The sequence below is a fragment of the Nerophis lumbriciformis genome, linkage group LG22, assembly GCF_033978685.3.
Source record: "Nerophis lumbriciformis linkage group LG22, RoL_Nlum_v2.1, whole genome shotgun sequence".
Lineage (NCBI taxonomy): Eukaryota > Metazoa > Chordata > Actinopteri > Syngnathiformes > Syngnathidae > Nerophis > Nerophis lumbriciformis.
In genome coordinates this window covers 21,182,459-21,206,609 of record NC_084569.2, presented here as the reverse complement: position 1 = coordinate 21,206,609, position 24,151 = coordinate 21,182,459, and the positions used below count along the sequence as shown (strand labels likewise).

Here is a 24,151-nt window from a genome sequence, read left to right as displayed (position 1 = left end):
ATATCCGATATTGTCCAACTCTTAATTACCGATACTGATATCAACCGATACCGATATATACAGTCGTGGAATTAACACATTATTATGCCTAATTTGGACAACCAGGTATGGTGAAGATAAGGTCCTTTTCCAAAAAATTAATAAAATAAAATAAGATAAATAAATTAAAAACATTTTCTTAAAAAAAAGAAAGTAAAACAATATAAAAACAGTTACATGGAAACTAGTAATTAATAAAAATGAGTAAAATTAACTGTTAAAGGTTAGTACTATTAGTGAACCAGCAGCACGCACAATCATGTGTGCTTACGGACTGTATCCCTTGCAGACTGTATTGATATATATTGATATATAATGTAGGAACCAGAATATTAATAACAGAAAGAAACAACCCTTTTGTGTGAATGACTGTAAATGGGGGAGGGAGGTTTTTTGGGTTGGTGCACTAATTGTAAGTGCATCTTGTGTTTTTCATGTTGATTTAATAAAATTTTTTCAAATAAAACAATACCGATAATAAAAAAAAAAAGGACACCGATAATTTCCGATATTACATTTTAAAGCATTTATCGGACATCTCTAGTGGAGACCTATCTTGGAATACCTGAAACTGTAGTCAACCCCCCCCAAGAAGTACCTGTCTTGGCATAATTGATGTGATTGATGAAAGTGGACATTCAACTGATATATGTAAGCCTCTTTGTATGTATTTTGTTTTTAAAGAGTGGAGTGCCATCTCTGGGTTGGGGAGGAGATCTTGCCCCAAGTGGAGGAGTTCAAGTACCTCGAAGTCTTGTTCACGAGTGAGGGAAGAGTGGATCGTGAGGTTGACAGGCGGATCGGTGCGGCGTCTTCAGTAATGCGGACGCTGTATCGATCCATTGTGGTGAAGAAGGAGCTGAGCCGGAAGGCAAAGCTCTCAATTTACCTGTCGATCTACGTTCCCATCCTCACGTATGGTCATGAGCCTTGGGTTATGACTGAAAGGACACGATCACGGGTACAAGCGGCCGAAATGAGTTTCCTCCGCCGGTGGCGGGGCTCTCCTTTAGAGATAGGGTGAGAAGCTCTGTCATTCAGGAGGAGCTCAAACTAAAACCGCTGCTCCTCCACATCGAGAGGAGCCAGATGAGGTGGTTCGGGCATCTGGTCAGGATGCCACCCGAGCGCCTCCCTAGGGAGGTGTTTCGGGCACGTCCGACCGGCAGGAGGCCACGGGGAAGACCCAGGACACGCTGGGAAGACTATGTCTCCGGGCTGGCCTGGGAACGCCTCGGGATCCCCCGGGAAGAGCTGGACGAAATGGCTGGGGAGAGGGAAGTCTGGGCTTCCCTGCTTAGGCTGCTGCCCCCACGACCCGACCTCGGATAAGCGGAAGAAGATGGATGGATGGATGGATAATCTGTGTAAACAACTTCTTCATTCATTATTTTTATTTTCATATTTTATTTATTTACTTTATTAGGTATATACAGGTAAAAGCCAGTAAATTAGAATATTTTGAAAAACTTGATTTATTTCAGTAATTGCATTCAAAAGGTGTAACTTGTACATTATATTTATTCATTGCACACAGACTGATGCATTCAAATGTTTATTTCATTTAATTTTGATGATTTGAAGTGGCAACAAATGAAAATCCAAAATTCCGTGTGTCACAAAATTAGAATATTGCGTAAGGGTTACATTTTGAAGACACCTGGTGCCACAAACTAATCAGCTGATTAACTCAAAACACCTGCAAAGGGCTTTAAATGGTCTCTCAGTCCAGTTCTGAAGCCTACACAAACATGGGGAAGACTTCAGATTTGACAGCTGTCCAAAAGGCAACCATCGACACATTGCACAAGGAGGGAAAGACACAAAAGGTTATTGCTGAAGAGGCTGGCTGTTCTCAGAGCTCTGTGTCCAAACACATTAATGGAGAGGCAAAGGGAAGGAAAAACTGTGGTCAGAAAAAGTGTACAAGCGATAGGGATCACCGCGCCCTGGTCAAGATTGTGAAAAAAAACCCATTCAAAAATGTGGGGGAGATTCAGAAGGAGTGGACAGCTGCTGGAGTCAGTGCTTCAAGATCCACTACCAAGAGACGCTTGAAAGACATGGGTTTCAACTGCCGCATACCTCGTGTCAAGCCACTGTTGACCAAGAAACAGCGCGAAAAGCGTCTCACCTGGGCTAAGGAAAAAAAGAGCTGGACTGCTGCTGAGTGGTCCAAAGTCATGTTTTCTGACGAAAGCAAATTTTGCATTTCCTTTGGAAATCGAGGTCCCAGAGTCTGGAGGAAGACAGGAGAGGCACAGGATCCACGTTGCCTGAAGTCTAGTGTAAAGTTTCCACCATCAGTGATGGTTTGGGGTGCCATGTCATCTGCTGGTGTCGGTCCACTCTGTTTCCTGAGATCCAGGGTCAACGCAGCCGTCTACCAGCAAGTTTTAGAGCACTTCATGCTTCCTGCTGCTGACCTGCTCTATGGAGATGGAGATTTCAAGTTCCAACAGGACTTGGCGCCTGCACAAGCGCAAAATCTACCCGTGCCTGGTTTACGGACCATGGTATTTCTGTTCTAAATTGGCCCGCCAACTCCCCTGACCTTAGCCCCATAGAAAATCTGTGGGGTATTGTGAAAAGGAAGATGCAGAATGCCAGACCCAAAAACGCAGAAGAGTTGAAGGCCACTATCAGAGCAACCTGGGCTCTCATAACACCTGAGCAGTGCCAGAAACTCATCGACTCCATGCCACGCCGCATTAACGCAGTAATTGAGGCAAAAGGAGCTCCAACCAAGTATTGAGTATTGTACATGCTCATATTTTTCATTTTCATACTTTTCAGTTGGCCAACATTTCTAAAAATCCCTTTTTTGTATTAGCCTTAAGTAATATTCTAATTTTGTGACACACGGAATTTTGGATTTTCATTTGTTGCCACTTCAAATCATCAAAATTAAATGAAATAAACATTTGAATGCATCAGTCTGTGTGCAATGAATAAATATAATGTACAAGTTACACCTTTTGAATGCAATTACTGAAATAAATCAAGTTTTTCAAAATATTCTAATTTACTGGCTTTTACCTGTATGTTTGCTGCTGCTGTCACATATACTGTATATACTGTAATATTGTACATGATCATTGGTATATATTGTATGTATGTTATGGACATAATACAATATATCTGTATATATATTATTCTGTACACATATGTATATATTCATATATATGTTAGATTTTTTATCGCTATATTAGTCTATTTATACCTACATTGTCCTTTCCTTCCTTACACTTTCCATCATTGTAACTGAGCTACTGTGTTGAACAATTTCCCTTGTGGATCATTAAAGTTTGTCTAAGTCTAAGTCTAAGTCTATTAAGAAAACTGACAATAAAAATACTTTGAAAAAAAAAAAAAAAAAAAAAAAGAAAGCACTTATTCTCAGCTAAATTGTTTCCAAGGTGTCATTTGGTTGCATTCACATAGAAAAGTTAACTAATTGCTTTGAATTTGTCGGGTCTGCTGCGCTGGCCAAGTGTGAATAGGGACATTTGTAAACATGGTTGTGTTTCTGTGTGCCTCCAACCTGTGTCGGCCTCCGTGTAGTGACACAGCGACCTCTCGGAGGCACGATGGCTGCGCTCTTTCCTCCTGTGCCCGTGTCTTGGAGCTCGACCTTCCTCCGGTATGACATGATCCATGTTGTAGACATCTGGGCCTCCTTTGTCTCTGCTGCTGCGGCCTGACCTGCTGTGACCTAAAGACGAGGCCGAGCGCTTCATGGGGCTGTTGTCACTGATGGTCTAAAAGGAGAAACAAAGAGAAACACATGCTGCAATGTGTGTGTACACACATATTTGCTTGGAACTTGTTCTTTGAAGCTATGCATGCCAAGTTCTCTTTCAGTTATGTTAAACACACCTAATGATATACTCATATACAGTCGTGGTCAAAAGTTTACATACACTTGTAAAGGACATAATGTCATGGCTGTCTTGAGTTTCCAATAATTTCTACAACTCTTGTTTTTTTGTGAAAGAGTGATTGGAGCACATACTTGTTGGTCACAACAAACATTCATGAAGTTTGGTTCTTTTATGAATTTATTATGGGTCTACTGAAAATGTGACCAAATCTACTGGGTCAAAAGTATACATACACAACATACATTATCAATTTTGGTGATGTAGAAAAGTTACAATCAAATCAAATTAGCTTCATTGCACGGCCTCTTAACTTCATGTGAGTGATTATGATTGACGACACCTGTTGACTTCTCTGAGCCCATTTAAATAGGGCTCATGTGATGCAGTCATGAAACTCGGTTACAAACGCGACAATGGGAAAGTCAAAGGAACTCAGCACAGATCTGAAAAAACGAATTATTGACTTGAACAAGTCAGGAAAGTCACTTGGAGCCATTTCAAAGCAGCTTAAGGTACCAAGAGCAACTGTGCAGACAATCGTTCGTAATTATAGAGTGCATGGCACAGTTTTGTCACTGCCACGATCAGGAAGAAAATGCAAGCTATCACCTGCTGCTGAGAGAAAATTGGTCAGGATGATCAAGAGTCAACCGAGAACCACCAAAAAGCAGGTCTGCAATGAATTGGAAGCTGCTAGAACACAGGTGTCAGTGTCCACAGTCAAGCGTGTTTTGCATCGCCATGGACTGAGAGGCTACCGTGCAAGAAGGAAGCCCTTGCTCCGGAAGCGACACCTTAAGGCTCGTCTAAAGTTTGCTGCTGATCACATGGACAAAGATAAGACATTCTGGAGGAATTACCTCCAAATTCTTCAGGACAACCTAAAATCATCAGCCCGAAGGTTGGGTCTTGGGCGCAGTTGGGTGTTCCAACAGGACAATGACCCCAAACACATGTCAAAGTGGTAAAGGAATGGCTAAATCAGGCTAGAATTAAGGTTTTAGAATGGCCTTCCCAAAGTCCTGACTTAAACCCCATTGAGAACATGTGGACAATGCTGAAGAAACAAGTCCATGTCAGAAAACCAACAAATGTAGCTGAACTGCACCAATTTTGTCAGGAGGAGTGGTCCAAAATTCAACCAGAAGCTTGCCAGAAGCTTGTGGATGGCTATCAAAAGCGCCTTATTGCAGTGAAACTTGCCAAGGGACATGTAACCAAATATTAACATTGCTGTATGTATACTTTTGACCCAGCAGATTCGGTCACATTTTCAGTAGACCCATAATAAATTCCTAAAAGAACCAAACATCATAAATGTTTTTTTGTGACCAACAAGTATGTGCTCCAATCACTCTATCACAAAAAAATAAGAGTTGTAGAAATGATTGGAAACTTACGTTCTTTACAAGTGTATGTAAACTTTTGACCACGACTGTAGTTATTCATAATACTGTGAAAAGTCTTATAGGGCAGGAATGTGCATAAATACAAATATGTTCAAAGATGATGGCAAACAGCCATGCCTTCCATGCTTCTGTAATTGGTAAAGAAGGGGTACAAGGGTCAGTATGACTTGCAGCATCTGCACGACTCATAAACCCCCCTGAACATGGAACATTCGCAGGCCGCAGGAAACTCCCAACATTCCTTGCTCCGTTCATCGTGCTTTGCTCCAGCCATGCAGGGGCATAGAGGCTGGTCCTTGACCCGCGTGAGGGTCCATGCTCTGGGGGAGGGCAGCAGGACAGAGCAAACGGTGCCCTACTTCCGTATGTAAAGTCCATCAGCCAGCGCCAGTGTGAGATGCCGAAGATTTGCCAAAAGGTTGGAATATAAATGACACTATACGGACACAAGTATTTATTGGGAAACATGGCCATTACATCTTAGTCAAAATGAAGCAAATATGGTCCCCCTTTTTATGTTGTAATAGCTTTTGGTAAGACCTTCTACAAGATTCCACCCATGCAGAAGAATATTTGTGAGGTCACTGAATATCTGCTGTAGTTCTTCCCAAAAGTGGTCGATGGAGTTTATTCTTAAGGCTGTCTTCAAATAGTCGAAGATTGGACGATTCAATTTGTAGGAGTCTGATTCGACTATCAACCTCGCAGTCGAATCATCTGATATTAAACGTCCTAAAAAATGAAATGTAATTAAAGTGCGAGGTGTAATTCTCCTCTTGAAAAAGGTAATGATCCTCCCTCAGGTTCACATACAGAAACTTTATTACGCCTTTTAACTTCCTCTATTTCACTGGTGTCAAACTCAAGGCCCGGGGGCCAGATTTGGCCCGCCAAAGTCCTGAAATAATATGAGTCAATAAAGCATTTTAATCATTTACCAAATGTAATATTTTCATTGTGACAAAGAGAAACACATGTGTTGCATGCTATTGAGTATATGTTAAACTGTATTATCTAATAATGCAACAAATATAATACTATCATTCATTTCAAACTTTTAAAAATTAAAACAAAATAAACATCTGCTTGAGTTATATTAAAGCAAGTTATTCATCAAATTGTACACTGTATAAATTACAATAGATTTTACAGTAAAAAAAAAAAAACATTTACAGTAATGTGCTGTAAAAACCATCGTACATTTTACGGTGAAGTTATGGCGACTCAGCTGCCAGTTTTTGTTTTTTTTACTGAAAAATCTTTTTTTTTTTTTACAGTGTATGTTATACAAATATAATAATCAAATGCACAACAATTAATTTTATATTGAGGTGAATTCTTCTACATTTATTTTCATAAATTATACACGGTTACAAGCGGCCCTCTTAGGGTAGCCAATACTGCGATGTGGCCCTCAGTGTAACCGTGTTCGACACCCCTGCTCTATTTATATATTTACCACGAATTAAACAAGTTGAAAAATTTATTCGGGTGTTACCATTTAGTGGTCAATTGTACGGAATATGTACTGTACTGTGTAAACTGTACTGTTTCATATAATGTATTCTCTTCTTTTGCAATCTACTGATAAAAGTTTCAATCAATCAATCAATCAATCAATCAAAAACATGACCAAGTGTCTCGGCAACTCGGGGAAGCAATTGGGAGCGTATCACAGCTAGTCTGCGCCGTACCAAAGCAGAATGAGTCGCTGTACTGTGCAATCTACTAATAAAAGTCTCAATCAATCAATCAATTTAGTCAAGTTTGATGTCTTTTTGGCACTGAGCGCCGGGGCCGAGAACCTCACAAAGTGTGGCTTTTTATGAGATGAGATCTTTGCCTTTTTCGCTTTAATAAAAGACTGCGTGCATGCACCTTTAATTAACTTTGGAATATTCCCCGTATAAATGCTATAAGTCAGTGTACATTACTACTACTCTGTTTATTTCTCGTGGGCAGCACGGTGGAAGAGGGGTTAGTGCATCTGCCTCACAATACGAAGGTCCTGAGTAGTCTTGGGTTCAATCCCGGGCTCAGGATCTTTCTGTGTGGAGTTTGCATGTCCTCCCCGTGACTGCGTGGGTTCCCTCCGGGTACTCCGGCTTCCTCCCACCTCCAAAGACATGCACCTGGGGATAGGTTGATTGGCAACACTAAATTGGCCCTAGTGTGTGAATGTGAGTGTGAATGTTGTCTGTCTATCTGTGTTGGCCCTGCGATGAGGTGGCGACTTGTCCAGGGTGTACCCCGCCTTCCGCCCGATTGTAGCTGAGATAGGCTCCAGCGTCCCCCGTGACCCCGAAGGGAATAAGCGGTAGAAAATGGATGGATGGATGGATGTTTATTTCTCCTAAAACTGCCATAGATTCGACTAATTGCCAACAAAAGGGCAAGACCAAACGAATCGTATTCAACTAAGAAAATCTTTAGTGCACACAGCCCTGGTTCCTAAGCACTGAAGAATGCTTGAACATAAAAACGACATGGATACCACCCCAAAAAAATCTTTTAACAATGAAATATTTGAGAGGATCGTCATCCATCCTTCCATTGTTTCAATGCAGCCCCAGCTACACGACCTGTGTAAATACTGTTGTCCGCATAGTGTACATACAAAAGCACCAGATTATCGGACCTTCAACGAGTAGCACTGACAGTCCTAACATTTTCCACTCACGCGCCATTCGTCTTTACATCTCTCCTCATTGCACACCCGCACACACTTTTCGGAATCAGTATCGTTTTGCATGCAAGCATTGGGAGATTCATGGAGACACAACACCCTTATAGACAAGCACACTGTCATGGAGACATGGAGACAGAAGGATAGACCCCATCGGTTAGTTGGCGTGATTGATGATGACGAGGCGACATGCTACACCAAGGCAAGTAGCTCAAGATGCTCGGGTGACTTGTGAAGCTGACATCAGATGAGGTCATGCCGAGGAATATCAAGGTAGATGTAAAATTGGTCTCGATAAAATGACGAAGACAAGTAGAAAACTACTGGAGTGCAGGGAGGCTGGTCAATTAAAGACACAGGTGGTTTTAAAACGTTTTGTGGTTGAAAACACACTTGCATGAATCATTAATGCAACTTTTACTTGCGTGCGGTGGAAGAATACGTAGACTAGTGTTGACCCGATACCAATATTTTGGTACCGGTACCAACATTTTTTCCGGTACTTTTCTAAATAAAGGGGACCACAAAAAATGTCATTATTGGCTTTATTTTAACAAAAAAATCTTAGGGTACATTAAACATATGTTTTTTATTGTCCTTAAATAAAATAGTGAACATATTAGACAACTTGTCTTTTAGTAGTAAGTAAACAAACAAAGGCTCCTAATTTAGTCTGTTGATTTATGCAGTAACATATTGTGTCATTTATCATTCTATTATTTTGTCAAAAATAATTAAGGACAAGTGGTAGAAAATTTATTATTAATCTACTTGTTCATTTACTGTTAATATCTGCTTATTTTCTGTTTCAACATGTTCTATCTACACTTCTGTTAAAATGTAATAATCACTCATTCTTCTGTTGTTTGATATTTTACATTAGTTTTGGATGATACCACAAATTTGAGTATCAATCCGATACCAAGTAGTTACTAGTTACATTGGTATCGTACATTGGTCATATTCAAAAGTCCTCGTGTGTCCAGGGACATACAGTATTTGCTGAGTTTATAAACATAATATAAAAAACAAATAAATAAAATAAGATTTTGTGATGCTAAAAAATATCGATGTAACCATAGTAGTATCGACTGGGTACGCTCCTGTACTTTGTATCATTACAGTGGATGTTAGGTGCAAAACCACCAATGGCGTTTGTTTATATTGTGCGTCCCGGAAGAGTTTAGTTTAGTTTAGTTTATTAAGGATCCCCATTAGTCTACACCGCAGTAGAGACTATTCTTCCTGGGGTCCAAGAGTTGGTGCTGCAGGGAATTCTGGGGATTTGTTCTGTTGTGTTTATGTTGTGTTGCGGTGCAAACCTACTCACTGGCCTAGTGGTTAGAGTGTCCGCCCTGAGATCGGTAGGTTGTGAGTTCAAACCCCGGCCGAGTCATACCAAAGACTATAAAAAATGGGATCCATTACCTCCCTGCTTGGCACTCAGCATCAAGGATTGGAATTGGGGGCTAAATCACCAAAAATGATTCCCGGGCGCGGCACTGCTGTTGCCCACTGCTCCCCTCACCTCCAAGGGGGTGAACAAGGGGATGGGTCAAATGCAGAGGACAAATTTCACCACAACTAGTGTGTGTGTGACAATCATTGGTACTTTAACTTTAATATTCTCCCAAAATGTGTTTGTCATTGTTGTTTAGTGTGGTTCCACTGTATGGCACATGTTTATGACAGTGTTGGCGTTGTTCATACGGCCACCCTTAGTTTGACACGTATGGCTGTTGACTAAGTATGCACTTCATTTACTTATATGTAGTGTGTTCAAAATTAAGCTGATCGTCCTTGATAGTTAATGATCGGATAAAGTGAAATCTTGTCTTGGCTTTATCAACCATAGATCATTTAAAACACAACCATTGTTATAACTAGGGCATGCTGCGGTGTGTAGTGATGCATGTATCGCTATCACTCCTGCTGCAGGGATGATGCTTGAAATAGATGTACTATATTTGTCACCATGGAGACAAGGATTAGTGATGAAGAAGTAATTACAACACTGCTGACTGCGGATAGACATTAGCCGCTTGCTTGCGAGCCATGTCTTAAAGCATCTCTTCCTGAGGGTGTTTCAGTGTTATAACTTCACCTTTATCTTTGGTTATTAAGCCAAAATTTGTCCCATTGTCAGCGTGTAAGTACTCCGTGATTGTGCACTGCCGAGTATGCTCGTCTGCATGACACGATGTGACGACGACGACAACGACGGGTTGGGGACCGGTACTTATCAGAGGCGGTATAGTACCGAATATGATTCATTAGTATCGCGGTTCTATACTAATACCGGTATTCCCTACAACCCTAACGTAGACAGAGTAAAACTTAAGTCGCTGCACCGAGAAAGGACAGTCACTTTTGCTTTTTTTTTTAGGTCAATACAAAGTCTCTGTGTCTCTCAAGCGTGAGGCAGCCTTTTCTGGTGGCGGCGCATAAAGAAAAAAGAAAGTGAAAGAAAAGCGAAATTAGCCATCCACATTAGCTGCCAGGCCGCGCCAACACCACGACCATCATAGAGGATAAAGATGGTGTCCTTTAACATGTAGCAAATAGGTTCTTCTGTGAAATGCACAGAGATAACCAAGCAGCGTAGTAGTCTCATTAGTGAGACTTCCTCCTCCTAATAAGCCTGTCCAGGTCTCCCTTGCATGACCCCTTCCATTGTGCAAGACTGCCATGTAGATAAAAGTAGAACTTTAATTATTGCAGTATTCAGGGTCTCTGCGGGTTTCAACAAGCCACATTTAAGACTTTTTAAAGACCATAATGAATACAATTTAAGACCCATTTCACATCGATACAGGCAAAAAAGTACAAAAGACATGAAGGAAAATTGGAAGCCCGGAATTACTTGCAAATAGAGATTTCCGATAATGGCTTTTTTGCCGATATCCGATATTCCGATATTGTCCAACTCTTAATTATCGATTCCGATATCATCCGATACAGATGTATGGAATTAACACATTATTATGCCTAATGTTGTTGTGATGCCCTGCTGGATGCATTTAACAATGTAACTAGGATTTCCAAAATAAATCAACTCAAGTTATGGAAAAAAACATGGCACTGCCATATTTATTATTGAAGTCACAAAGTGCATTATTTTTTTTAACATGCCTCAAAACAGCAGCTTGGAATTTGGGACATGCTCTCCCTGAGAGAGCATGAGGAGGTTGAGGTGGGCGGGGTTGGGGGGGGGGGGGGGGGGGGGGTAGCGGTAGCGGGGGATGTATATTGCAGTGTCCCGGAAGAGTTAGTGCTGCAAGGGGTTCTGGGTATTTGTTCTGTTGTGTTTATGTTGTGTTACGGTGCGATTGTTCTCCCGAAATGTGTTTGTCATTCTTGTTTGGTGTGGGTTCACAGTGTGGCGCATATTTGTAACAGTGTTAAAGTTGTTTATACGGCCACCCTCCGTGTGACCAGTATTGGCTGTTGACCAAGTACGTCTTGCGTTCACTTGTGTGTGTGAAAAGCCGTAGATATTATGTGATTGGACCGGCACGCAAAAGCAGTGCTTTTAAGGTTTATTGGCGCACTGTACTTCTCCCTACGTCCGTGTACCACTCCGTACTGCGGCGTGTTAAAAAGTCATACATTTATCGGCCGATAATATCGGCAGTCCAATATTATCGGACATCTCTACTTGCAAAGTATATGAATTTGTTCACAGCTCTTTCACATTGGAATACAAAACGCTTAAAGGCCTACTGAAACCCACTACTACCGACCACGCAGTCTGTTAGTTTATATATCAATGATGAAATCTTAACATTGCAACACATGCCAATACGGCCGGGTTAGCTTACTAAAGTGCAATTTTAAATTTTGCGCGAAATATCCTGCTGAAAACATCTCGGTATGATGACGCCTGCGCGTGACGTCACGGATTGTAGAGGGCATTTTGGGACAGCATGGTGGCCAGCTATTAAGTCGTCTGTTTTCATCGCAAAATTCCACAGTATTCTGGACATCTGTGTTGGTGAATCTTTTGTAATTTGGGGACTTTGGGGAAATATATGTGCTGTATGAACTTTGGGGAGGTGAACGGTACTTTGGGCTGTGGGATTGAGTGTGTTGTGCAGGTGTTTGAGTTGTATTGGCGGGTTATATGGACGGGAGGGGGGAGGTGTTTGTTATGCGGGATTAATTTGTGGCATATTAAATATAAGCCTGGTTGTGTTGTGGCTAATAGAGTATATATATGTCTTGTCCCCTATCTGAATCGCTCCCACTGCCCTCTAGTCCTTCACTCTCACTTTCCTCATCCACAAATCTTTCATCCTCGCTCAAATTAATGGGGAAATCGTCGCTTTCTCGGTCCGAATCGCTCTCGCTGCTGGTGGCCATGATTGTAAACAATGTGCGGATGTGAGGAGATCCGCAACCTGTGACGTCACGCGCATATCGTCTGCTCCTTCCGGTACAGGCAAGGCTTTTTTATCAGCGACCAAAAGTTGCGAACTTTATCGTCGATGTTCTCTACTAAATCCTTTCAGCAAAAATATGGCAATATCGCAAAATGATCAAGTATGACACATAGAATGGACCTGCTATCCCCGTTTAAATAAGAAAATCGCATTTCAGTAGGCCTTTAACCTAACTAAAAACACCAGAAACCGGTTTAAAGTTTTCTCCGCTGCTATGCTAACTGAGCTGTCAACACACAGCTGTGTGCGCACACCAATAGCCGGTGGTGTTCAATAAATTCTGACCGGGGAGCACAGTTAGTTCCGCTGTGTAGTTACGTTATAGCGTCCTCAAAAATCGAAACATTTAAAAGCGAGATTGATGTTTATGCGTTTTTTAAATAAAAGTCACGTCAGTAGATTTTTAAGACCTTTCAAAATCCTATTTAAGACCTTTTATGAGATTTTAGGAGAATTTTAGACATTTTAAGGCCTTAAATTCAAATGATTGGATTTTAGACTTTTTAAGACCCCACGGATACAACGAGTATTGTTTAATTCCTGTATTTAATCTTTTATTGCTGTATTTTGTCCATTATGTGTTCCGTGCACAGTGTGCGCGTTATTTCAGCTATTTTAAGTAAACGTTACATTATATTAGTAGGAATGAGACCCGTCCATGATCCGAGGACCACCGGTATCTTGTAGAAGCCTCAAATGAATAAGTACTATATGGTATTTGACCTCAGCTGTTTGCCGCAACTCGACTGCGTTATAGTTCAAAATGATTAGGGTTCCCGCCGTGACATACAGGGTTCGTACACCTTTTCCATGGCCGAATTCAAGCACTTTTTAAAGGACTTTCAAGAATAATTTTCCAGTTTTTCCAGTACCCTTCAAAAGGCGAAAACCAGTGTGAATCAATCCATAGCCTTGTTGTTTGAGGTCACCAAATGCTGTCTGTAGGAAAAATAGGGAAAAATCAGCTAAAACCTAAGCCTAACATTGAAGCAGCAGTTATCATTAACTGAATGGGGCATAGAAAATGAAGCAGTGTTTGTGTAGACTATTCAATGTCATTAGTGTTCACAAACATGTCTCCATTTGTGTTGTTTTTTCAAATTTCTTGTTCTTTTTCTTACTTACAGCCCTCAATGACATCGAACTGCACGGATTGATTCACACCATATTTGTGCTTGTAAACTGTATAATGTGATATAAATACACGCACCCTCAAAATGTCAATTTCATTCATTTATTAACAAAACTGTTCCACATTAATATAAGGATAATAAATTGAAGGAAAATATTTGGTTTGTTTCACAACACCTCCGTCACCTTTCATTAAGCATATCTAGCCGTGTAACTGTGGCTATGATAACAAATCGATTTTTAGTTGTGGGAAGAATTTATCATTGACAAACGCTCGCTATTTTCCTTTTATAGCTCGTAATAATTGTCCGTAATTAACATGTAATCTAGCGCTGATCTCACAGTTTAGGTCTAGCATGTACCAAAAGGTTAGAAAACTAAACTTTAGCTAACGTTTGTTAACTTGTAGGTAGGGATGATACTCGAAACCGGTTTTCCCGGTTGTTGGATAAGAAAAGAACCGAGTCCTCGGACTCGAATCCCTTTTTGAGAACCGGTACCCTTTATCGAGACCACTATAGTAAAGAAAAAGAGTTGGTTCTTTATTCGAATCCCTCGGAACGAATCCCGTCCCGACCAGAAATGCTCGGTGTGACATCACAAGAAATGATGTCACGTAGCTCAGTCATTAGGCGCAGATAGGGAAAGCAGGAAAAACAATGGACCGGGAAAAGCGCTCCAAGGTGTAAAAGTTAAAAACAAAAGGTATAATCCAATGAATAACTTTACTGAGAGATTTGAGCAGGGTACAAACACATGACGAACACTTTTACGACCAACCGGAAACATAGCAACCAGGCTAGCAACGCACCTCTTACGGCAGCTGTCGCAACGTTCTTAAAGCAACCGCAGCACATACATATATATATACAACATATATGACATAATCTCCCTTTTTTAACTTTTGTTTTTCTTTCCTTGTAAACAAAACTAAATCACACTGTATATGTGTTGTCTGTCTAATTATAAATAATGCAGACGAGGCGTGTTGGCTGAGTTCTTGACGTTTACTTTCACAGAGTGCTCATAACCTCGTTCTTAGCTGCCGGGTGACGACATGCAAGAACACTTTTCGGGGCTACCGCTCATGCTTGTCACTCCCGTTGCATGCTGGGTAGTGTAGTTGTTATATTCCCTAGCCTAGCTCATAACATCACATCGTTCCCCCTATAAAGAAATAATGTTAACTCAATAAAGTGTATTTCCTTTTTTAGCTTTAACTTTTCATTTTTTAGCATTGTAACCACATTTGCAAACAACTTTTCTCTTCATAGAAAGCATCATAACAAACAGTTATGTCAAATAGCAACAGAAGTGCACTTTTTGGAGAGCTGTATTATTTTAAGTTTTGTGCCCAAGGGACTGATTTTATTTAGCACTATATTATTATTTATACACCTATAGTGATCACAGAGACAGGTTGTTTTTGTGTTACTGTATATATTTGTTTTTCTGAAACATCCCACTTAATATACTTTGGATAACAACAATCAATATTTTTTATTTAATTTTTTTTTTAGGGGGGGTAACAGTCAATTTTTATTTATTTATTAGATTTGATTTTTTTCTTATATAATAAAAGTGAGCTTTTGTTAAACCAAATATTGTGTGTTTTTTTCCGTATACAACAACCTATCTGGACTCGATAAGAGAATCAATAAGGAATCGGTTCGATAAGAGGCTCGAACTCGATAATTTCTTATCAAACATCATCCCTACTTGTAGGGCTAGTAATCTCCGTGGTTTACCTTTCATATGACTCGAGAGAGAGCCGACTCTCGCATTGCGAAAAGCTGGATTTCCTTTTTGCATACTTTGCAGCAGGCTACACGTGGATTTGGTCCACGTTTTATCCAAAGTTTGTATTCGTAATTTTCCATCCAATGTTCATTAAAACGACAACCTCCCGGCATGATGGACCGATGCACCACTGTCCTCTTGGGGGCGACACATATACGGCTCTGGCATGACAACAACCTAATTTAAAGGCTCGTGCAAAGCCAACAGATCAAGCGTGTAGCTTTAATTTTTAAGGAAACTTATTCTATCCTTTTCCATTTTATAATTAGCCTATTGAGTCAGACTGCCGAGAAATATGATGAACATTTCCAAGCACTTACAAGCACTTCACCCAAAATTCAGGCATTTTTCAAACCTTGAAAACACAACATTAAAATCCAAGCATTTTCAAGGTTTTTAAGCACTCGTACGAACCCTGGACATAGAACAATGAAAATGAAAAGGGTGCCTAGAAAAGATGTTTCTTATGTGCTACTTCTAGCATCTTGAATAGGATTTAAAGTAATCCAAGCAACATCTTGTTCATGGACGCCCCTGCTTATTTCAGTAAGACAATGCCAGGCCACATTCTGCAAGTGTTGCAACAGCGTGGCTTCGTAGTAAAAGTCCTGTCTCCCATTGAAAATGTGTGGCGCATTATGAAGCGTAAAATACCACAACGGAGACCCCGAACTGTTGAACAACTTAAGCTGTACATCAAGCAAGAATGGGAAACAATTCCACCTGAAAAGCTTCAAAAACGTGCCTCCTCAGTTCTCAAACGTTTACTGAGTGTTGTTAAAAGGAAAGGCCATGTAACACAGTGGCAAAAATGCCCCTGTGCCTACTTTTTTGCAATGTGTTGCTCCCATTAAATCCTAAATTAATGCTTATTTGCAAAAAAAAAACGAAGTTTCTCAGTTCCAACATTAAATATCTTGTATTTGCAGTCTATTTAATTGAATATAAGTTGAAAAGGATTTGCAAATCATCGTATTCTGTTTTGATTTACGAATTACACAACGTGCCAACTTCATGGGTTTTGGGTTTTGTACATTTAAACACTTTTTTTTTTTTTTTACGCCGAAGGTGCGCTCATTTGAGAGAGGCTGCACTTACTTTAGCTCATAAGGCAAAACAATGCATACTTAAAAAGTTTTGTTTCATGTAAGAAATATTTTGATAATATATATGCTATGTAAAGAAACAAACATCATTACAAAAAAGCAACACAGCAAAACACCAAAACGCATCAAACACATTTGTTTTAATAAATCCTTAAGTGCTCTAAAAGTTAAAAAATTATAAAATAATGTTGCTGATGTCGAATATTTTTTATTTCTGACCGTCCAAAATGTTGACACACACAAGTAGGACAAAGGAACTACGAGCAACTTCATTCAAAACTAGATGAGGCAATTCTTGAAGGAATTGCGTGTGAATGTTCCAATGCTGAAGTTGCCGAATAGGCTGAACAGTTTGAAGTTGAAACGGTTTGATTTGGGTGAAAAATGCAGAAGGTAGAGCGTGCCAAAATCTGGAGAAGAATAATAATAATAACAAGTTGAACTAGATGAGGCAATTCCTGAAGGAATTGCATGTGAATGCTCCAATGCTGAAGTTGAACTGAAATCCTGGAATTGTTTTTAGAATTGTTGAAGTAGAGCACACAATTCCTGACCAGGCTGAATATTTTGAAGTTGGAACAGTTTGAATCAGATGAAAAATGTGGGAGTTGTGGAACTTTGAAGAATGTCCCAATGATTTAAATGGGAATTTCCAAAAAATGAGACATTTCGGGAAAAGTGGGAATTTTTTTGAAAATGGTAAAAAAAAACTTCAATGGTCTGAATGAGTTGAAATGGTTGGTGTTGGAATTTTTCAAATCGGTCAAGAAAAGTTGAAGTAGTAACATGTTGAATTGAGAAATTGTATTACGGAATTCCCGGAATTTCGGGAAAACTTTAAATTTTCCAGCTCAAAAAACAACTTAATTTTTTTGTCCTGATTAAGAGGAATGTTTGGACAGTAGAACGGTTGACGTGGGTTGAAAAATGTGGGAAGATTAGTCGCCAGAAAAAAGGGTGGAAATAGGGCTTTGGAAAATCAGGAATTCTGGAAAATCCTGTAATTTTTGGAACCTTGGAAAAAGTATATTTGAATGTCCAGGATGGTGGAATGTGTTGAAGGTAGACTGGTTTGAATAGGTGGAAAAATGTGGAAATGGTGGAAGTTTGAAAAAAGGCCAATTCATTTTGAAACCTGGAATTTGGGGAAATCTGGGAATTTTTGGAATTTGTCAAGGGAAAGCCCGCGATTTCTGAATAGGCTGAACAGTTTGAAGTTGGAACGGTTTGAATTGGGTGAAAAATGTGGAGGGTAGAGTGTGCCAAAATCTGGAGAATTATAAAATAATAATAAGTTGAATAATAACAATAAATAGATGCATTTTGGTGTAGAAAACCATATGTGTGAAGGCTTTGGAGCATTCACACAATAATATAGTTGCTTTATGTAGGTCAATAATAATGTTGTTTTTAAAGTGTATCGAATAGAGTACTGGCTAACCCAGTGTTTTTCAACCTTTTTTGAGCCAAGGCACATTTTTTTCATTGAAAAAATCCAGGGGGACACTATCCCATCCTCGTCGCCATTGTTGCGTGCCAAACTTGTCACTTATTAGCAATCTAAGCTTAATAATACACCAAAAGAAAGCGTATAGTCTTTTTCTGCCTTTTATTCCCGCTCTTACTTTTTCCACTTCCAGGTGTCCAACACACAACACGTCATCATATCCGGTGTCCCCCGCCCTTAAGTTCACCTTACAATGGTTCCGGTATTGTCCTGTGACCCGAGTAACCAATACATGACAGACACCACCAGCAGAAAATGTTAAAAACGAAACTCAATAGCCTATATTGACAATATAAAGTCGTTCTCATCAAATACCTGACGCAATTGTTCGATATGACTTCAAACCATAACCATCATTAATTCTCTTGTCTCAAAGTAGGCTTACAAAGCAATGAGATACCTACTGCCACCCACTGGTACGGAAGAGTATTACATGGTTACTCTGCTGATCTCCAGACAGCACAGACACTGACAACGGCACATTGTTTGCGGATTACAATTATTGGTTTGCAAAAAATATTTTTTCCGACCAATTAGGTGAAATTGCATAATTTCCCACGGCACACCAGACAATATCTCACGGTACACTAGTGTCCCGCGGCATAGTGGTTGAAAAACACTGGGCTAACCGACCTTTGACGTGAGATACCGAAGTCATATTTTGTTGGATATCCTTTGAGGAGGAACCCTGACAAGACAGCTCTTATGATATACGAGTTATGTGTTGCAATATGGTAAGGACATATAAGTCCACCAAGCGGTACAGTTCAGTTCAAGTCGCACCGAATATATTTCAGCAAAGAAGAGCACAGTAACAATGGAGGACATCCAGTATTTTTGGAGATCTTCCTCCCTGAGCTGAGGGTTTATTTAGTGGAAAAACTAGAAAAAATTCCTTCTAAACCGAACTGTACTTTTTGGTGTCTTCAGACCGAGTCGGCGTGACACAGAGGGGATGTAGGACTAGGACAAGACAGGGAAGACAGGGTACATACACTGAGCTGACTGCCACGCTGCTTCCCTTTCCTCCGCTTCTGTATGAGCACAGAGAAAACACACAAAAACACACTAACACATAGCCACGAATGAAGCAGAACCAGGACCAGGGCAGGTGTAGGAGGGATGGGGAGACCAGTAATAAAGATGGATTGAGTCACAACAAATGACAATAGGTATGTAGAGTGCTTGGCAGCTCAAAGAGATTGAAATATTACGAGAGACAGGTCCCAATGATGCACCGAAGCAGGTGGAGGAGAAACACTTACCACACACATTGGCGGGTGAAAGTCATCAAAACAGTACAGAACAACTGACGACACCATGGTCACGAAAGCAATGAAAACCCTCAATAGGCACAAACACACCAGAGGACACTGACAGAAGCAGGGGTGAGCTCCAGGAAAGGACATTTAGAACATACCCACACACACACACACACACACACACACACACACACACACACACACACACACACACACACACACACACGCGCTAGGTTGTAAAAAAGAAATAAAACATGGTCCTCCAAACTCAGAGGTACGATTAACCTTCAGTCAGAAGGGGAAAAAACCAAAGTTTAGTAGCCATCAAAACAACATCGTGAAGAGAAATTGTGTGTTTGTAAAAAAAAAAAAAACTGTGTGCAAACTGGTATGTTTGGTGCTGTGACACTGACCAACGGTGTGTTGGATGACAACAGGGACAATGAAGCGAAGATATGGGGAGGAGAGAGGACACAGTGAGGAGAAATGTAAAAAGGTCTGACTTTGCCTTGCTGTGGTCATTGGGAGTTGTACATTCACATACAATGGTACCTCAACTTAAGAGTGTTTTGATAGAAGAGCTGTTTCTTGGCCAATTGTTCTACTTTAAGTTTCAAGCAAAAATTTGATTTACAAGCATCCCTGCTATTGGTTGGATTAGTGTTGTCCCGATACCAATATTTTGGTACCCGTACCGGTAGCAAAAATTATTTTGGTACTTTTCTAAATAAAGGGAACCACCAAAATTGTCATTATTGGCTTTATTTTAACAAAACAAACTTAGGGTACATTAAACATAAGTTTCTTATTGCAAGTTTGTCCTTAAATAAAATAGTGAACATACTAGACAACTTGTCTTTTAGTAGTAAGTAAACAAACAAAGGCTCCTAATTAGTCTGCTGCTATTATTTTAGAAAAACTATTAGGGACAAGTGGTAGAAAAATAATTATTAATCTACTTGTTCATTTACTGTTAATATCTGCTTACTTTCTCTTTTAACATGTTCTATCTACACTTCTGTTAAAATGTAATAATCACTTATTCTTCTGTTGTTTGATACTTTACATTAGTTTTGGATGATACCACAAATTTGGGTATGAATCCGATACCATGTCGTTACAGGATCATACATTGGTCATATTCAAAGTCCTCATGTGTCCAGGGACATAATTATTGAGTTTATAAACATAATATACTTTTTTTTTTAAACGAAAGAAGATTTTGTGATGCTAAAAAATATCGATGTAATCATAGTAGTATTGACTAGAAACGCTCCTGTACTTGGTATCATTACAGTGGATGTTAGGTGTAGATGCACCAATGGCGTTTGTTTACATTGTATAGTGTCCCGGAATAGTTGGTGCTGCAGGGAATTCTGGGAATTTGTTCTGTAGTGTTTATGTTGTGTTGCGATGCAAATATTCTCCCAAAATGTGTTTGTCATTGTTGTTTAGTGTGGTTTCACTATATGGCACAGGTTTATGACAGTGTTGGAATTGTTCATATGGCCACACTTAGTGTGACATGTATGTTAGTTGAGTAAGTATGCCCTTCATTCGCTAATGTGTAGTGTGTTGAAGGTCAAGATGAATGTTTTAATGGTTTATGATCGGGCATAACAAAGCCTTTGTTAGACTTTGCTTACTATAGACTATTATTACCACACCTATCGTCATGATTCCGATGTGTAGTGAAGCATGTATAGCCATCACCCATCCTACAAGGATTATATTTGAAATAAATGTGCTTGATATGTCTCTATGGAGACAAGGATTAGTGATTTTGGAGTAGTTACAACACTGCTGACTGTGGCAGACATTAGCCGCTAGCTAGCTAGCGACGTCTTAAAGCACCTCTTCCTGAGGGCGTTTTAGTGGGTCTCCACACCGTGTCTGCTTGTAAGTACTCCGTGATTGTGCATTGGCGAACATGCTCGTCTGCATGACACGACGTGATGACGTGGGGGACCGGTGCTTTTCAGAGGCGGTATAGTACCGAATATGATTCATTAGTATCGTGATACTATACTTATACCGGTATACCGCGCAACCCTAGGTTGGACTAGCAAATATCACAGTGAATGAACCCTGTAAGATTTGCCCAAAATAACTGGTTTTACTCGCTAGCATTAGCTTATAACGAAAGATGGACGCAACTTTCTTTTCCAACCAATGGAAAAAAGGAAAGTGTTTGTAATTATGGATGAATTAAAAAAATAAATCATTAAAACTTGTATGATGATTGCAATATGCTGATAGCAACCTAACCTACTCCCAACCCCCTCCACGTCCCACCCCCCGGATTGTAAATAATTCAATGTATATTGAATTGAATTGGGGCGGTATAGCTCGGTTTGTAGAGTGGCTGTGCCAGCAACTTGAGGGTTCCAGGTTCAATCCCCGCTTCTGCCATCCTAGTCACTGCCGTTGTGTCTTTGGGCAAGACACTTTACCCACCTGCTCCCAGTGCCACCCACACTGGTTTAAAAATGTAACTTAGATATTGGGTTTCACAATGTAAAGCGCTTAGAGTCACTAGAGAAAAGGGCTATATAAATATAATCCACCAAAAAAAAAAAATTCACAAAAAAAAAAAAAAATATATATATATATATATATATATATATACTCTTTCTTTCTTTACTTCCTTGAACTTTCAACGTTTGCAGCTTGATGTACATACCATAAGAAGCTGAGAGCTACACTTTTATGGTGTCCTTGATCTGATGGTTAACTTGTGTGATGACTGTATTACGCTGATAGTTTATATTTGTACCATGAATTGATTAATGTGGACCCCGACTTAAACAAGTTCGGGTGTTACCATTTAGTGGTCAATTGTACGGAATATGTACCGTATTTTTCGGAGTATAAGTCGCACCGGAGTATAAGTCGCACCTGCCCAAAATGCAAAATAAAAAAATAAAAAAACATATATAAGTTGCACTGGAGCCCGGCCAAACTATGAAAAAAACTGCGATTTATAGTCCGAAAGATACGGTACTGTACTGTTTCATATAATGTATTCTTATCCTTTGCAATCTACTAATAAAAGTTTCAATCAATCAATCAATCAATCAAAAACATGACTGAGTGTCACGCCAACTCGACGAGGCAATTGGCAGCGTATCACAGCTAGTCTGCGCCGTACCAAAGCAGAATGAGTCGCCAAAAAAAAAAGTTAAAATAATAGCTAAACGGCTGAAATTCGTCCATGGGAATATGGAAAAGCTGCGGATGGTGTATTTGACAGTGAATCAACTAGAAGGAGATAGCGTAGAAATCCACTCCATGTATGTTATTAATTCTTCATAAAACAACTGTAATTGTTATTAGTACATTGTTTTGTATTGTTTGTATTCAATATCTAAAAAAATGGTTTTCTTTTGAAAAGGCATGTTACATGTTTAAATTGTGCTGTTTTGGGGGGCCAAACACCAATTGATATCAATTAATTTAGAACAAATTAAGCTCGTAAACTGAGGTACTACTGTACAGTATATCAATGATTAAGTTAAAAATATTGTAACTTCTAGTCTGGTTGAATTGTTTTTGACTTATTTCGATAAATGGAGTTGAAAGTTGTCACCACAGCAATGAATGGTTTAGCAAAGATGGGTATGACAAAGAGGACGTGATGCGGGGACATTATGAGGAGAGGAAAATGAGAGGTTGGAGAGGTGAGAATGCTGCTCACTTGGTTGTCGCCTGGTAGGCGGGGCATGGAAGCGGCCCTGCCGTGGCCTTCCATTGGTGGAAAGTGCTCAGTATCCGAGTAACCATCCTGCCCCATCTCTCTCATCTCTACCGTCTGCAAACAGAGCAGGAGAGCAGGAGATGTTGTGACTGGCTGCCATGGCGACGGGTAGAAGGGACTCGGGGAGGTGCAGGCGGTGTTGAGAGGGGTGCGGGGGGGGTGTTGTCCACAGAGGCAGAGAACCAAGGGTCTTACACAGGAATGTAATCAATGAGAGGATTTGATGAGCATAATGATGGACTTTTTCCTTTTCTCCATGTTTTCCTTCTAGAGTCTGGAGCTATACACAGCGGACACTTCAGTAGGTACACTTGCACAATTGAAAAATATCCAATCTTGTATCAGAGTAATAATCAGACGATCAGAAGTATTTAATGTTTAGAATTGTGATTGTAGTTTGCGATGCTGTAGAACTGAATTGCATCACACTGACAAATCACAATCACAAAAATTAACATATTGTTACATTGATACATGTCAGTCACAACTAAAGATATGTCTATTTGCACATAGATCTCTTTATACTATGCAGGTGTACAAAGTGAAATAGACTAAGTAAAAAAAAGAAAGTCAAGGCAACAAGCATGAATTAAACCGATCATAGAGATAAAAATAGTTGCTACGACGCATGTATTTTCTTTTAAAAGGCTAAACAAATGTATACATATATCTAAAGACAAATATATGTTATTAGTTATTATTATTATTTTTTTTTTTTACAATATATCGCTTTGCTCTATTTTTCAATTGTATATATCTATTTTTCAATTATATATATATATATATATATATATATATATATATATATATATATATATATATATATATATATATATATATATATATATACATACATACATACATACATACATACATACATACATACATACAGGTAAAAGCCAGTAAATTAGAATATTTTGAAAAACTTGATTTATTTCAGTAATTGCATTCAAAAGGTGTAACTTGTACATTATATTTATTCATTGCACACAGACTGATGCATTCAAATGTTTATTTCATTTAATTTTGATGATTTGAAGTGGCAACAAATGAAAATCCAAAATTCCGTGTGTCACAAAATTAGAATATTACTTAAGGCTAATACAAAAAAGGGATTTTTAGAAATGT

General features: G+C 39.5%; 1 protein-coding gene across 12 annotated transcripts in view; it reads right to left on the bottom strand.

The window, feature by feature from the left end:
* cacna1aa (calcium channel, voltage-dependent, P/Q type, alpha 1A subunit, a) overlaps positions 1–24,151 on the bottom strand; it is a 271,996-nt gene that overhangs the window by 13,971 nt on the left and 233,874 nt on the right. For 10 of the 12 annotated variants that reach the window (XM_072915681.1, XM_072915685.1, XM_072915683.1 and 7 more), the window contains 3 exons: positions 22,964–23,077; positions 19,000–19,038; positions 3,584–3,800 (listed from right to left, as the gene is read on the bottom strand). In XM_072915681.1, coding sequence (XP_072771782.1) covers positions 3,584–3,800; positions 19,000–19,038; positions 22,964–23,077 — 370 coding nt within the window. The remainder of the gene's footprint in view (positions 1–3,583; positions 3,801–18,999; positions 19,039–22,963; positions 23,078–24,151) is intronic. The other 2 variants (XM_072915688.1, XM_072915690.1) reach the window with 2 other exon arrangements.